General features: G+C 35.8%; 1 protein-coding gene across 1 annotated transcript in view; it reads right to left on the bottom strand.

The window, feature by feature from the left end:
- Positions 1 to 572: 572 nt before the first annotated feature.
- The window catches only part of LOC107562597 (adhesion G protein-coupled receptor L3-like), a 112,742-nt gene continuing 96,933 nt past the window's right edge, over positions 573 to 16,381 (bottom strand). Inside the window, exons 16-22 of the mRNA XM_016247262.1 lie at positions 13,826 to 13,892; positions 11,572 to 11,663; positions 6,242 to 6,389; positions 5,652 to 5,748; positions 4,277 to 4,402; positions 2,688 to 2,705; positions 573 to 2,408 (exon numbers count right to left, since the gene is read on the bottom strand). Of these exons, the coding sequence (XP_016102748.1) occupies positions 1,495 to 2,408; positions 2,688 to 2,705; positions 4,277 to 4,402; positions 5,652 to 5,748; positions 6,242 to 6,389; positions 11,572 to 11,663; positions 13,826 to 13,892 (1,462 nt within the window). The 3' untranslated portion in view covers positions 573 to 1,494. The remainder of the gene's footprint in view (positions 2,409 to 2,687; positions 2,706 to 4,276; positions 4,403 to 5,651; positions 5,749 to 6,241; positions 6,390 to 11,571; positions 11,664 to 13,825; positions 13,893 to 16,381) is intronic.

Genomic DNA, 16,381 nt, shown 5'->3' with positions numbered 1-16,381 from the left:
ATTTTCTCAGGGTGGGTTAACAAGGGATAGATGTGCAAGCTACAGAGAGTCTCAGTTTGAGAACAAGTAAACAGTAGTTTCAGAAATCGACCTTTACAAGGTTGTTTCCATCTTCCAAACCACTCCATTAAAGTCCTATCCTTCTAGTCTGTTCTTTACACGGTTATTTTATGTGTTTACATATGATTCGTAATGATGATTCACACTTTTATTTGCTCGGACTTGTTCCAATTCACATCCCGCTAGCCTTAAGTTAAAAACACAACTCGATATTTGAAATCGTCACAATAATAGACCATCTTTTAGCCTGAGAGAACAATTTTAGCTGTGTCAACATGTATGACTGGAATTTCAATAAACTGGAATTCTTCAACCTGCATCCAAAGTATGCGCGCTAGAATTCAAAATCGCACTTGAATTTATGGCACGACGACGTTCCAGCATCATTGGGATCCCATCTGTAATAGCTGTCAATCACACAACAGTCATTTCTCCAGAGTCTCTTGGTTATCATCGACACAGTGAGAATGACGAAGTGTTGCATTTGGAAAAGAAAAAGAAAAAAAAGGAGGCCATGGACATCCTTCCAAACGAGAGTGTGTATGCGTGTGTATGTAGATATGTGTGCGCGTGTGTGCTGTGCGTTATAAGGGATAGTATTTTGGAGGACCAACACAGCATTGTGGATTGGTCTAGTCTACAAAAACACATACAAGGGGCAAAATAGGTCAAAAAACATGAAACGCATAGGATCATATGCAATATCGGGAATCTGTACATTTTACATGGAAAACAGTTCCATTTCTTTGTAAATAGTGAAGATTACCTTTCCCGTAACTGAGATTATTACAGAAAAATAAACGTAAAAAAACAAGAAGCGTCCTCAGTCTTTAAGAACAGATGTGCCTTTTGTGATTTCACGCTCGGAAACGAGATTGGTGCTAAACGAGAAGGAATGTGTGCAGCAGAGAATCATAGAGGAGTCTAGAGAGTTGTGGGTAATGCAGTTCAGTACGACGGTCGGTGGTCTCATTATCATACACGGTCGTCATAAACGGCAGCTAGTTTTCCACAGTCTCTTCGCCACAATCCGTGGTGAGTTTGGAGGAGAACCGGACAGCCATTGGATGAAGGTTTTCGTCGAGGAGGGCTATGCAAATGGAGCAAAAGTTCGTCCACATCTCCAAATTGACAATCCGCAAGAGTTTTTCTCAGCAGATTGATGAGAAAAAAGTCCACAAGATCTACTTACACGCGGTAGTCCTTGTTCTAGCGTAGGAATGGGTTACTAGTTCTGGTTACTGGTTCTAACTGGAGCAGGATTTTGGTGACAGGATACTTGTATGTACTGGAATCGGGGGTCTATCTGGAATCAGTCTCTCTATCAGTGCAGTAGGTAGTGTATCCCACGCCTTGTGCATTGTGTCACACACACACACACACACGCGCGCGCACGTGCGCACTGAGTGGGAATGTGTGTGTGCGTGTGTGTGTCTATAGGCTGGTGACCAGCTGTGAGGGGTCCGGTGGCTGTTCTTCAGGCGACGAGTCTTCTTTCTCAGGCGGGGCGATGAACCCATCACTGCCACCGCGTCCCATCTGATAGTAGCTCTCTAGTTCATGTATGTGGGTCCTGGAGCCCAGGTTCGGCATGCTTTTGTAGTACACGTCGTCCGTCTCCATGATGACCCCTTCGCCGTTGGCCAAGTGCAATTCGCTGCCCTCTTCCTCCTCCTCGCCATTGTCATCCTCATCGTCTTCATCCTCATGGAGACCGTTGATGAGGTCGTCGGTGCCATGCGGGAGGTCGGTGAGCGTGGGCATGCTGGTATAGAGCGAGTCTCTGAGGGGGGAGTGCGTGTGCGCGTGGGGAGTGTGCGTGTGCGACGAGTGCGTGTCGTTGGGGAGCAGTGGGAAGAAGCTCTCGCTGTTCTCCTGCGGCAGGTGACGGTGGGCCGAAAATGTGTGCATGGGGGCGTGGTTTTCCAGAGGGGGTGGTCTGGGTGGGAGGAGCGGCGCTTGTGACTCCTCCCTAATGAGCTCCAGACTTAGCCCGCCGCCGTCGTCGTGTCGGTGAAACGCCCCGGGGTTGTCGAGCACCATGACGTCGTCTTTGGTGATGGACGATGACCCCGCGACCCCTCCGTTGGCCAGGTGGTTGTTGAGTTTATTAGTCAGGGTCCCCTGGATGGCTTTTCCCTGTCGCTCCTGAGTGTTGAGGTACGACGGAGTGTAGTTCGCCGTCAGCTCTTTCAAGATCTTTTTCTCTAGCGTAGTTGGCGGCTCGTTGCCACGAGAGCTGTAGGTGAGGTAATCGCCTGCTGCCACGCCGTAGCTGTTGCCATGGTTACCATTAAGCGGCAGCGTATCCATGACACTGGAGTCCCGCGCGTTGTTGAGAATGCCTTCTGAAACACAGGAAATGGTACGAAAATAAACCTCATTTAACACTTAAATACACAGTATTTAAAATTTATGGTAATATGAATCAGTTCATAAATGCGAAAGATGATATCAAATAGGATATTAACTTTTATCAAAAAGAACGCAGGAGGGATGCAGATTTAACTGGGAGGGAGAAGAGGAGGGAATGGGAGGGATGAGGAACAGGAAAAGATTAAAGAAGAGAGAAGCAGAGGAGAATATATTATAAACGTGTAGCTGTTGTGAAAGTAAATGAATCATACTTGAATCTCTGTAGGAGGCTGCAGTGAAAGGAGAGAAAGAGAGAGAATGATTACATACATAAATGCTTATGGAACATGTCCACAGAGAGAAAGAGAGAAGTATTATATTCAGCTCAGACTGTGTCAGGCATTAGTGACTGACTGCTAACCTGCTGAGTTTAGGACAGATGCTTGGTTGAAATGTTCTAATAGCACCACATTATTAAACAGAACAGGTGGACATAGAAACAACATAAACAATCTCATTAAACAGACACAGGAAGTATGTATGCAGGATATCACTGCTAACTCTGGATTGTATTTTGTGTGTGTGTGTGTGTGTGTGTGTGTGTGTATACCATTAGGAATTTTACATTTCCCAAGGTAACAAACAGGATGCAGCATAGTCTTCTAAATCTGAATTTAAGGAAGTTGAACTAAAATAGAATGAATATCAAAGAAACCCACCACTGTGTAATAAAAAAATAAAACATTTTTTAATATGAATTACCCATTCAGATGTACTCTAATACATCCAACACATCGAGTATTTCAAGAAACATTAGATAATGTAATACTCAATGCTTAAAGTATACATATCACTATATATTTTACTGTAAAATAAGTCAACTTGTATTTTTTTAGACCCTGGTGAACAAACAGTTTATATATCATTATTTGGGTCCCTTTAAATTCATTAGTCAGAAATTGAAAATAATTGAACTGGAAGTTGAATTGGAAATTGACTAAATTGCAACTCAAAGAAATAAAATACACAATAGAACAATTTTAACAGTCCAACACAAGTGGCAAAATATCCTTTTTCAATAATCACTCATTATTATCTGTACAATCATTATCAATAACACAATTTTTAGAAATTTGATTAATTAGGCCTATTTATTGCCTGATACGTATAATAGAAAAATAAAAATTTTCGAGATTTTAATGAAAATACCTTTTTTTAATAGATTTACATTTTTTATACAGTAAAATACCATAACCACTACCACACTGTTTTCCACCAGCTCAAATCCAAATTAAATGAGAGGATTATAGCTAATTAAGGGGTTTTTGAAAATAAAAGTTAACTTATAAAACAAAAAATATATTAAAATTATATGTCAATTAAATAAATTTTTTAATAGGTGCCATTTAAAACACTGATTATTAGAATTTATGATTCTGGAAATACCCCATATGTTTGTGTGTAAGATGTTTAAATAAATATGCATTTACATAAAATTTATATTTATAAAAATGTATATAAATCTAAAAGATTTAATAATAATAAAAATAATATTAAAAACTTACAGCAGTTATATAAACAAAAGGCAAATTTTAGTCTTATCTCGATTCACTTTCGCTGTATATGAAAATAGTGTGAATGCAGTGTGAATATTTTGCCTCGCATCTCCTTATGTGGTAAGGGGGAAAAAATAAAGTCATGCAGTTTTGAATAAAAGATGGAAATGACAACATGTTCATTTTTGAATAATTTTTTTTCCAAAGGACTCGTCATGTATGTTTTCCTTTACATTTGTCACCCAGAGAGACAATTACCATCCAAAAAGTGCTAAAGTTTGTAAATGTGTATGTGAGAGGCAAACCTTGCGTGTTGAACATGTTGGCAGTAGGGTTATTGTACACAGCAGACTCTCCCAGCAGTGTGTTATAAGGATTAGTGCCATGAGGACGTAACAAAGCATTGGAGATGAGATGGTTAGCCATGGTACCTACAACACCCACAAACAGAGACAGAAAGAAAGAGAGAGAGGAAGAGAGACAGATATGGAGGCAGGAAGTTGAGAGGAAAGACAAAAGGAAGGAGCAACAAAGAGACAGAAAAAAAGATGTATAATAAACAGTTAGAATGATGCAGGCAAACTTGTGTTTAAACAGCTTTAAACATCAGCAGTCGCAGTGGACAGGAATGTAAAACCTCCCATGTGGAGTGTAATGTCAGTACAGAGCTCAGCATAGATGATGTTTATGTTGGACAGCTGTTGATGTTTGACATTTTGTCCTGCCAGTGTGACTTGATTGGGCACGTTTTTTCCCATGGTTTCAGCACTGATGTCGCTGGAAGACTTCTAAAAGCTCACATTCTTGTTTACACAGGATGGAGAAGACAAAGGAGCTCGGAGGAGCAAATCATATTAGCGTTTTTGGACATAACAGAGGCAGGCAGGGTTTGAGAATGAGCAGGACATGAGCACATGCACAGATGTCTGATCCATTCGGACTCCAGGGTCACAAAGTCGGAGGGCTTTCCTGTTGCCTTCCACATTCCTCTCCAGTTCCTCTTTTTTTGCTCTTTCTCAAGCACACACTTGTACTATTATCTATGAGCACTTTTGGCCTTGGGAACTCTGGTAAAACTCTTTTCACACTCCTACTAGTTTGTCATTTGTCTACTAACAAAGTCCAACAGTGGACATACATGCGTCAAGAGAATTCTGTCGTTTTTCTGAAAGTCCTGAACATTTACAAATGTGTATTGGGTAACACATTAGTTTAGGGACCATTTCTCACTATTAACTAGTTGATTATTAGCATGCATATTACTAGCTTATAGGCTGTTTATTAGTACTTATAAAGTTCATATTAATGTTGTATTCTGCATGAGCATATTTTAGATCCCTTAATCTGACCCCATACCTAAACTTAACAACTACCTTACTAACTATTAATAAGCAGCTAATTAGGAGTTTATTAAGGCAAAGACATAGTAAATAGTTAGTTAATGTGAATTGGACTTTAAAATAAAGTGTGACCGTGTATTGTTTAATGGCAAATCTCATTGGTCAGAACTAACCTATAGAATTCAAATGATCACTGGTTTCTGTTCCACTTTTTTTGAGTGTGTGTGTGTGTATGTGTGTGTGTGTGTGTGTACAGTTTCTCTCAATAGGTATGTGTATGAATGCTGTGTACATGAGTACACATGTTTATGTTTGTGTGTGTGTGTGTGTTTGGCTTTACCTCTGTTGAGAGTCGCTGAGCTGTTCATATCAGCGGTGATGAAAGATGACTCCGACTGCTTCCTGACTGTGTCATTCCACATCCTACGAATACGACTCTGACAACAGAGGAAGAGAGGCAGTCGATGTTTAGTTTCTAATTGAAATGAAAGCAGTGTCCAAAGAAATTGAGTTAAGCATCAATAGTTGTGCAATGCAATTTTTTTATATATAATATCTTATATAATGCATATTACACACATTCAACTCGTGAAGTTGTTTGTTTTGTTTTTGTTGTTGTTGTTGTTTCCAGTTATCGGCGCTGTACAGTGTCTATTTGGAATATGCAACTGAAAACCTTTCTGATTATATTCACGAATTGCGAGGTGAGCAGAATGCTGAGTGCACAATTTAAAGTAAGGCTGAATGGGAAATTGGGTCATGTGGGACTGTATTCATCCATGAATAAGAAAACGCCAGAGCTAAAGTGCTTTCTGTGCAAGAAATAACAAGCTGATGACTGCATTGACTATTGACAGCTTCACCAGTCACCGGCCTAGAAAATCACTTGAGATGGTTTTGGAGGATCCCCTGCAGGTGTGTGTGAGTTACCTGTGAGTTGGTGGAATAGCGTCCAGGTGTGCGGGCTGTACTGGTCTTTGTTGAAGTGGAGATGGTCGACTCAACACTCTTCCCGCTGCAGCAGTGTGTGCGGAGGCATCGGCCGTATTCCTTACGCACCTGCAAAGACACATATGCACATGCAGTTTAGTAAACCAAGGTTTTTTGTTGTTGTTGTTGTGTAAAGGTCTCTTTACTGTCCTAAGCTATTGTAACTGTGACCTTCATTGTCTACAACCAAGTACACTGTTGTGTCTTAAGGACTGTTCTACACTGTAAAAAATGACCGTGAATTTAACGGTAAAATACTGTAAAAATGCTACAGTAAAAACCTGTTAAATGGTTAACGGTAATTTCCCCTACAATATATGGTGAAAAACTGTATTGGACATTACATGTATTGGACATTAATTTTACGGTAGTATACCGTTTTTGGAAGTGAAAAAGACTATAATTTACAGTGAATAACCGTAAATTGACATTCCCAGAATTCCCTGCATTACATTTCAAATTTGATGTTTTTTTGTTGAAATAACTATGTTTCTTCTTAGTTTTTTCTTATCAGTTTTGTATATTAGGGTTGTGTGTTACACCTAATGTTGTTAAATGAATGTTTATTGCATTATTTCAGTTTCATGTGTGTTACCGTGATGGTGTTTAGTGTTTGTGTGAATGACGCTGTGCACCTTCTATATATGTTATTATTTAAAAGCTGCTTGTGATGGGCTTTGGTTCATCATGTGACTTTCTCATCACCTCCTGCATTTGGTGGTTATCAGTGTATTACAAAGCTACAAAACAGATTTCAGTACTTCAATAAGTTGGTATATTAACATTATATCAGTTAATGAAAATACGGTATTTAACTGTAAATTTAAGTTAAAACCGTAAAACCTAAAACGTTGCTACCTTATTTTTTACGTTAAAATTCCGGCAACCACAACTGCCGTTTTTTTTTTACAGTGTACAGGTACATGTGCAAGAATTGTTTATGGTTCATGAAAAACATTGTTTAAACGCTCTCCAAAAAATATATGTAGAGCTTATTTGGATTTTAAAAATATATATATATCTTTAAAATACACTATCCTGAAAATGAGATGTTACATTTTTGCTAAGTTTGTAAATAAATAAATAATTAATTAATTAAAGTGTTGTAGCTAATTTTAATATATACAATATATATTCATATGTTTTTATATAAAATGTATTTATAGTTTAGTATAATTATTTGTGTGTATGTATATATATTTGTTTATTTCAAAAGTACAAATGCAATTCATACATTTAATGACACCAATTTTAATTCATTTTAATGTCTTTTTTTTGTTTAGTTCAAGTTGTAAAATGTCTTGTGTTACAACTCCCCAATACGTAATGATATTTATGAATTAATAATTAATGATATCTATATCTTGAAAATATTGAGTTTTTAACTACTAAAAGTAATGATTTATTAAACAAGCTGGAAACAAGCATGAATGGTTCATTAAACAAGAAATTTGTATTTAAAAGTGCAAATACAATTCATACATATAATGACACCGCTTCTCTCTATCAGTATGTTTTTAATTTCTGAAATCAAATTCATTTTAATATTGTCATTGTTAAATGTCACATGGTACGACCCCAAAACATAATGATATTTATGAATTAAAAATGTATGATATTTGTATATTAAAATATTTAAAAACTATGTTTTCAACTACTAAAAATAATGATTACGCTATAAGGAAAAAGTTGACTTTCTACTTGATAGTTAGATTAAGCCATCATTTGAGAGATTTTCTCAGCAAATATCGATGTATGTGATTAATTGTGATTTGATTAATTAGTCAGCAATTCTTGTAATTATAATTTTAATCGATTGGCCACTCCTTGTGTAAAGAGTTCACTCAGTTCATCTTAGTTCCTGCAGGTTACAGTGTGTGTGTGTGTCTGTGTGTGTGTGTGTGTGTGTGTGTGTGTGCGTGTGTGTATGAGCTCATCTGTGTGTAACGTGTGTGTCTGTGCATGGCAGGAACCTTCATATCATTTACAGTTAGCACGACCTTCCAAATCAGAAAAAAAAAACACACATACATTCAACTTCACGGCATGTTTTTGAAAGAAGATTCTTATGATCATCAAGGCTGCAAAATACAGTAAAAACAGAAATATTGTGAAATATTATTATAATTTAAAATAACTCTTTTCTTTTTTAATATATGTTAAAATGTAATTTATTTCTGTGATCAAAGCTGTATTTTCAGCATCATTACTCCAGTCTTCAGTGTCACATGATCCTTCAGAAATCATTCTAATATGCTGATTTGGTCCTCAGGTAACATTTCTGATTATTATCAATGTTAAAGCAGTTTTTCTGCTTAATATTTTTGTGTGAACCGTGATACTTTTTTTTCGAGATTCTTCATTCAAAATAATTTTTAATATCCTTTTTACACCCTGATCTGAGAGTAGCTTAATTGGTGTCATTATTAACCTAGTTAGTATTTTAGAATTAAGAAAAATATATATTTACTTTCATTGAAACTTATTCACTGCTAGCTAGCAAACTTATTTTTCCCCCTAAAATTGAAAAATGGCATTACCATCACGCACAGTATAAAAAATCGACTTGATCAATCCGAGGATGATCAATATGAAAAAGCTTGTTTCTGCCACTGAATAAAAAATAAAAAAGGTAATTTCAACTTTTTATCTCACAATTCTGACTTTTTTCCTCACAACTGCATGAGGTAAAATCACATTTGCAAGTTACAAAATCAGAATTACGAGATCTAAACTTGCAATTGTGAGAAAAAGTCTGAATCCCAAGATAAAACTTGCGACTGTGAGACAAAAAGAATTGTGAGTTCATATCTCACAATTCTGACTTTATTTCTCGCAATTGCACGTTTATATCCTGCAATTCTGAGTAAAAAGGTCAGAATTGTGAGAAAAAGTTGCAATTATTTATTTATTTATTTATTTTATTCATTGTTGGAAGCGGGCTTCCATTGATCAAGGCTATGATCTAATGTGATAAATGCATATAAAACAGCTTGTAAACGTTTCGTTTCTTCAAGCTCTCAAGTAGTCAAAGGTGCCACTAACTGAAGAACTTTAAAAGTATTAAATCGGCCATCTTGTATCCTGTGCTAGCAGAGACAGTTCTCTCAGCTCATTAAAAAGTCATCTTTCTGTTACTGATTTGGTGACAAAGAGACTAGTAGTACTAAGATTAGGATTCGATTATGGCACTAGGACTTTGCTGTGAAGATAGATTGTAAAATGTACTGTATACTGAGAAGAAAAGCTCTTCTGTTAGTTATATGAGAGTGCACAGCTGCCATTGACACCAATACCTAGTTTATCCCACTGTGTGGAAATAATATATAAATATAAGCGCGAGAGAGACCACCATTCACACTTTGAGGTCAGTAGGATTTTTGTTATTTGAAAGAAATGTGTACTTGTGTAGTGTAATGTGTAATATGTACAGTAGTTCTTTTGAACTTTTACATTCATCGAAAAATCCTGAAAAAAAAGTCAGTTTCCACAAAACCGTTTTCAACATTGTTAATAACAAGACATGTTTCTTGAGCAGAAAATCAGCATATTAGAATGATTTCTAAAGGATCATGTGACACTGAAGACTGGAGACATTTTTTCAATACAATACAAAATATAATTCATAAAATAGAAAAAAGTTTAAATTGTAATATATATATATATATACAGTATATATAATTATTATTATTTTTTTATTTCCCAATATTACAATTTTTTTATCAAATAACATCACCCTTGGTGAGGCTTCTTTCAAGAACAATAATCATGTGACACTGAAGACTGGAGACATTTTTTCAATACAATACAAAATATAATTCATAAAATAGAAAAAAGTTTAAATTGTAATATATATATATATATATATATATATATATACAGTATATATAATTATTATTATTTTTTATTTCCCAATATTACAATTTTTTTATCAAATAACATCACCCTTGGTGAGGCTTCTTTCAAGAACAATAAAAAAAAATCTTACTGACTTCAAACTTTTGAATGCAAATATATATATGCATTAACATAATTGTCATTAGAGGTGTTTAAATGACATTGGCACAGAACTGTGTTTTTTAAATTTTTTTATTGTCTAATGTACTGACATTTGCACATTTTTAAGTGTGGCTAAAGGATCAGAATACTTTTGGTGGTACTGTAGCTGTTTATAATAACATTTTCTTACTTGTAAACATGGCAGAAGCACATGTAAAGAAGGACGAAGCAGAATCATCCATTGCGTGACTGCAAGCGATACACAGTAGTTGTTCCAGTGTTGTTATTGCTAACTAAAACTAAAATGAAAAATTAAGCTAAACTGAAAATATCAAAATAAAAGCTAATTTAAAAGAAATAGCTAAATAAAAGAAATACTATAATAGTATATAAACAATACTAAAATATAACACTGGTTTGTTCATGAATTAATCTGTGCTTTTTAACAACTCGGTTGAGTAAATGATTCAACGACTCACTCAAAAAGACTTCATGTTTTGAAGCATGCATAAAAGAGTCACTTGCCGCCACCTACTGGTATATCGATGTAACCTGAAAATCCCCAGCACTAATGCACAAATTGACAGTTTGTAAAGTCCTTGAAGTTATGCTGCATATCAGCACTTTCAAAACACCACTTGTTCAATCAAATAAAGAGTACTGTAACTGTTGAATAACATGAATATCTTTGCAGAACACTAGAACTACAGCAGAAATAATGCATTTGGGTCACATATTTGAACAGTGACTCCTCTGCCTGTGTTCTGAACATCAAAAAGAATAATAAATTACTGAAATATGCTAACTAACCTAGATTCAGCATGTACTGTCTGCTAATGGGCTGTAGAGTACAGATGAGACATGCTACACACTGTGTATTGCACACTTTCTGATCCCCCACACTACTGGCTGTGTTTCAATACACCCTGATATGCCAGCCTCTCGTGTCCTAGCTCTATTAAAGATGATGCTGGCTTCATTTACATAAATAGCGCAGGGAATGTGACCTATGTGATATTTAAATTTTTATTTTTATCATTACTGATCCAGTGAGAACTTGAACATCAAGGAAAAAGCGACAGATAAAAGACACTTTAAACTGCATCTAACTTAAGATAGGCAGTCGAACATTCTTCTCATTTAAACACCTCCAAGAAACAGTCCAGAATTAAAGGACAATTGCGTGTTTAGTAAAAAATGAAGACAGTCACAGTGTAAGCAAGAAAAGCAATAAAGTGCACACACATTGAAGCACAGAATATATGCCTTACTTGATGTTGTCCAGGCAACCGGAGTCAGGCTTGAGTATCGCTGTGTGGTGAAACATCTTATATAGTGCAATGCCCAGGAAAATAACATTTAGCTGCAACACAAAATCATAAAATACATAAAACACATGCAACAATCGCTTGAAATTATAAAAGAGGACTCTCACACTATTAATCAATGCATTTCCATGACTGCCACTCATTTGTGATTTGTGGATATAAGGATGTTTGAAATCCTTTCTGGGCATATTTTGATTTGTATGTCATTTCATTTGAATGAATCCTTGGAATGAACAGATTTAAATGAATAAAACAGTGCAGAATGGCTCAGCGGGGGATTCACCTTTCTGGGCCCTCATCTCTAAGCCTGGAAATCACAATGTTATCATGGGAGGAATGCACCGAAATGAACATTCTTGGCCAAAATTGAAAATAATGGAGCCAGTGAAACTGAAAATGCTCATTTTTAAATAAGCCTTTGTTTGGGAGAAAATTGTATGTGTATATATATATATATATATATATATATATATACACACTATATATAAATATATATGGTCAAACTTCATTTTAAGGTCCAATTCTCGCTATTAACAAACAATTAACTATGACTTTTGCCTCAATAAACTCAATAAAATTTGTTAATATAACAATATAATTAATATAAATAGTCGGTAAGGTAGTTGTTAAGTTTATGTATTGGGTAGGATTAGCAATGTATAACATGGTCATGCAGAATATGTGCTTTATAAGTACTAATAATTAGCAAATATGTTAATAATAGGCATGCTAATAAGCAGCTAGTTAATAGTAGGAATTGGTCCCTATACTAAGTGTTACCATATACATACATATTGTGATTTGCACATCATAATGCGTGCAAGATTGTGTTTGGAATAGGCAATATCACATTTATCAATGCTGACACGTTTAAATGCTTATGTTCTATACCGTTAGAATATTTATTTTTTTTAATTTTAGATTTTGGAGCCAATATGTTTTTGTAAATTTAACCATATACATACATATATATATATATATATATATATATATATATATATATATGTATATAAAACGTTAAATTTACAAAAACATATTGGCTCCAAAATCTAAAATTAAAAAAAATAAATATTCTAACGGTATAGAACATAAGCATTTAAACGTGTCAGCATTGATAAATGTGATATTGCCTATTCCAAACACAATCTTGCACGCATTATGATGTGCAAATCACAATAACTCCCAATTTTGTTTTCATTACAAGCACATTTTTACTCTACAGTATATTACATAAGATATCTTATGATATTATAATCAGTATATTACATATTACTATCTCACTGTTTGTATAACACATGTACTGTACAAGATAAGTGCATGTGTGCAACCTGTATGCAAACAGAAAACTCACTGAATTAAATATCTACACATATGCACACATATACGTTATACTTTTTGGTTGGTAATTAGAAATTAGAAAATGTCTGCTCATCTCTTTAACTGTTCAGTAAGTGTGAGCGTTTTATGGCAAAATATCACCATTAGCTGATATTTACATTACTGGTAAATATGATTTTTCTCCATGTCAAAAATTTGGTTCCAGCCTATTCTCATATTCTTATTCTCACAAAATTTCAGTACATCCCAAATGAGAACCCTCCTAAAAACTCAGAAACATATACAATAAACGATCTACAAAAAGCAAACCCATCATCCACACGCACACACATGCTAGCAACGGGGATGCTCAGCGTGTCTTCTGGGGTGATTGTGACTTTCCCGTAATTGGGAAAATGCCCTCGACAGACTATTATCTGAACCCCCTGTGTGTGTGTGTGTGTGTGTGTGTACCTACTTAACCATATTTTGGGGACAAATTTGTACCCAAAAGTGAGCTAAACCTGACAAAATCTCCAAAAACCTCCCTTTGGGGATGTCCTCATTTGTAAAACTGGTATAAAAATAAAGTAAACAAAGTTTTTTTTTCAATTGTAAAAATGCAGAAAGTTTCCTGTAAGGTGTAGGTTTAGGTGTAGGGTGATAGAATATACTGTTTGTACAGTATAAAAACCATTACGCCTATGGATTGTCCCCATTTAGATGTAAACGTGTGTGTGTGTGTGTGTGTGTGTGTGTGTCTGTGCTCCAGTGTGGATTTGGCTTTGCTCTATCGTTCTCTAAACCCCCTGTGTGTGTGTGTGTGTGTGTGTGTGTGTGTGTGTGTGTGTGTGTGTGTGTTTGAGTGTGTTAAACTCACCATGATGATGAGAGTAGCAGGCCCAATGAAACTCCAGATAAAGTAAGTATCTAACCTGAGCCAGCACCTACACAGAAAAACACAGATTTTCAAATGAAATTGATCTCCAACCCTCTAAAAATTAAGATCAAAGCAAGTTTACATTCCAGGAAGGAATGTTTAAGGTGATGTTCTGCTGTTTAATTGATCAGCGCATTCAAAAATGGCTCATTGGCCACACATTCGGAACCTCAAGGGGTGATTGACAACCCAGAGCTGAATTATTAAAATCTTCATCTCTGCTATACTGAAATCAGCTCTACAGCCCAGCAGGAGTGCAAGCATCGCTGTTCGAGTGCGTGTGTTCCAGGCCACCAACACAGTCAGACATGCTCCCGCTTTAAAGAACAGATACCATATGCTAGAGAATGCAGAAACCAAATAGGATTATAAATATTTTAGGAATTTCAATTCATGTGCGCTGGGATTAGGCCACGCAGACATGCTCTTTGTGCTATATTTTAGCTCCTACCAGCCTGGCATTGATTTCACCAACCATCTGCCATGACAACACCTTCATTTATGCTCATCTCCACTATGGCCTTTACGGTTTATATGGAGGTACCTGTACAGGAAAGATTTGAAAGTATGGGGGACACATTAAGGCATGAAAAGCACTGATTATCTGCCAAAAAGTGGGGGGATGAATGTTCTAAAAGTGGCATGGCCACGTTTTCCCCGCATAAGGATCCCTACGCCCTTGTTTAGATCTCCACCGTTGGCTCAGGTTAACAGGATCTGCAGTGAAACAGTGTTCTTCTCCTTCCCTCTCTCCCTCCCTCCCTCCCTCCCTCCCTTCGATTCAATTCTTGTTTTTAAACGAGTGTGACCTAATTCTGTGGTCTGGTGAGACTGTGTGCTTGAGTGACCACCACTTATTCACATGCCACGTTCAACATCTCATCTTTAAGTGATGATTTTTGCTGAAATATTTATCTGAGTGAACATCCCTTACGGCTGTGTCTGGCCACTAACTGCAGTAATGCCAGCTGAACAGTTTTCTTTATGAATATGAATTAGGGCAATTTCACCAGTTTGCCCATTTCAGAACTCGTGAACGCACAGGCGACTTTCAGTACAACCTGATCTGATGCGCTTAGCGCTTGCAAAACATTTTGCTGGAGTAGACAGCATTAGAGGGATTTCTGATTTCCTCCACTCACTGATCAGAAGTTGAGTAATTTTGTGGCTTACTGCTATCAAAGAGAGAAGCATGCTTTGACTATCTATTTGTTGATGACATGCCTTTAATTTTATTCATATTTGGTGTACTTACTGTACTTACTGTTCAAAAGTTTGGGGTGATAAGATTCTTTAATGTTTTTGAAGTGTATTTTCTGCTCACCAAGCCTGCATTTATATGATCAAAAGTACAGTAAAATTGTGAAATATTATCACAATTTGATATAGCTGTTTTCTATGTGAATATATAGTAAAATGCAATTTATTCCTGTGATTAAAGCGTCAGATGATTGTTCAGAAAATATTCTAATATGCTGATTTGCTGCTCAAGAAACATTTCGGATTATTACCAATGTTGACAACAGTTGTGCTGCCCAATATTTTTGTGGAAACTGTGATACATTTTATTTTTCAGGATTCTTTGATTAATAGAAAGTTCAAAAGAGCAGCATTTATTTGAAATAGAAATCTTTTGTAACATTATAAATGTCTTTCCTGTTACTTTTGATCAATTTAATATGTGTTTGCTAAATAAAGATATCAATTTCCTTTAATATAAATTTAAAATAATAATAATAATGTTCTTTTAAGAGTTGAACATTTTTGGACCCCACTGAATCTTATTTTATGGACAAAACGGCTGAAACATTATTCAAATATCATCATACAGTATGAGTTTGGAACGGCATGAGGGTAAGCACGTGATGACAGAATTTTCATTTTTCGGTGAACTATCCCTTTAATGCAGTAATTAATAATTGATTTGAGTCAAGTTATTTGTGCTCATGAAGTCATTTGCAACAAAGCAGTTGTGTTTTTATCCAAAGTGACTTTCAGGGCACTAATTGCATAGCCATTCCCCCTTGAGCAGTCTGCTGTGATGTCTCGCTCAAGGGCACTGCGCTAATAAAGCACTACTATGATCTCACTAACTCTTTTTTCCTGTGTTACTAAATCCTGGGATTGAACCTACAATCTTCCTTAACCATTAGGCAGCATTGCTCTTAAGAAGGCAACTGGGAAGCAGACAGATGGATTTTGGACATCACACTAGTGATAGACCAATACATTGGCCAGACAGATTAACTGGCTGATAATTTGACCAATTCAAGTGTTACCTCCCCCTTATGTCAGTTTTACAATCTACCAAGAGCTCTGCCAATGCATAATAAGTGATACAATATTTTAATTTCTAGTGTTTTTTATTGTTAGTTTATTTATTTATTTTCTAGTGGATTATTTTGTGTAAATATTGTGTGGAATAATTATGTAAAATAAGTGTACTTTTAATTATGTAGTGTAGATTCTTTAAGTAAAAGGTTTTGAGTCAAAAGT

This window comes from Sinocyclocheilus grahami, unplaced genomic scaffold (assembly GCF_001515645.1).
Source record: "Sinocyclocheilus grahami isolate Dianchi unplaced genomic scaffold, SAMN03320097.WGS_v1.1 scaffold829.1, whole genome shotgun sequence".
Taxonomy (NCBI): Eukaryota; Metazoa; Chordata; class Actinopteri; order Cypriniformes; family Cyprinidae; genus Sinocyclocheilus; species Sinocyclocheilus grahami.
This window is presented reverse-complemented; position numbering and strand designations above follow the sequence as displayed.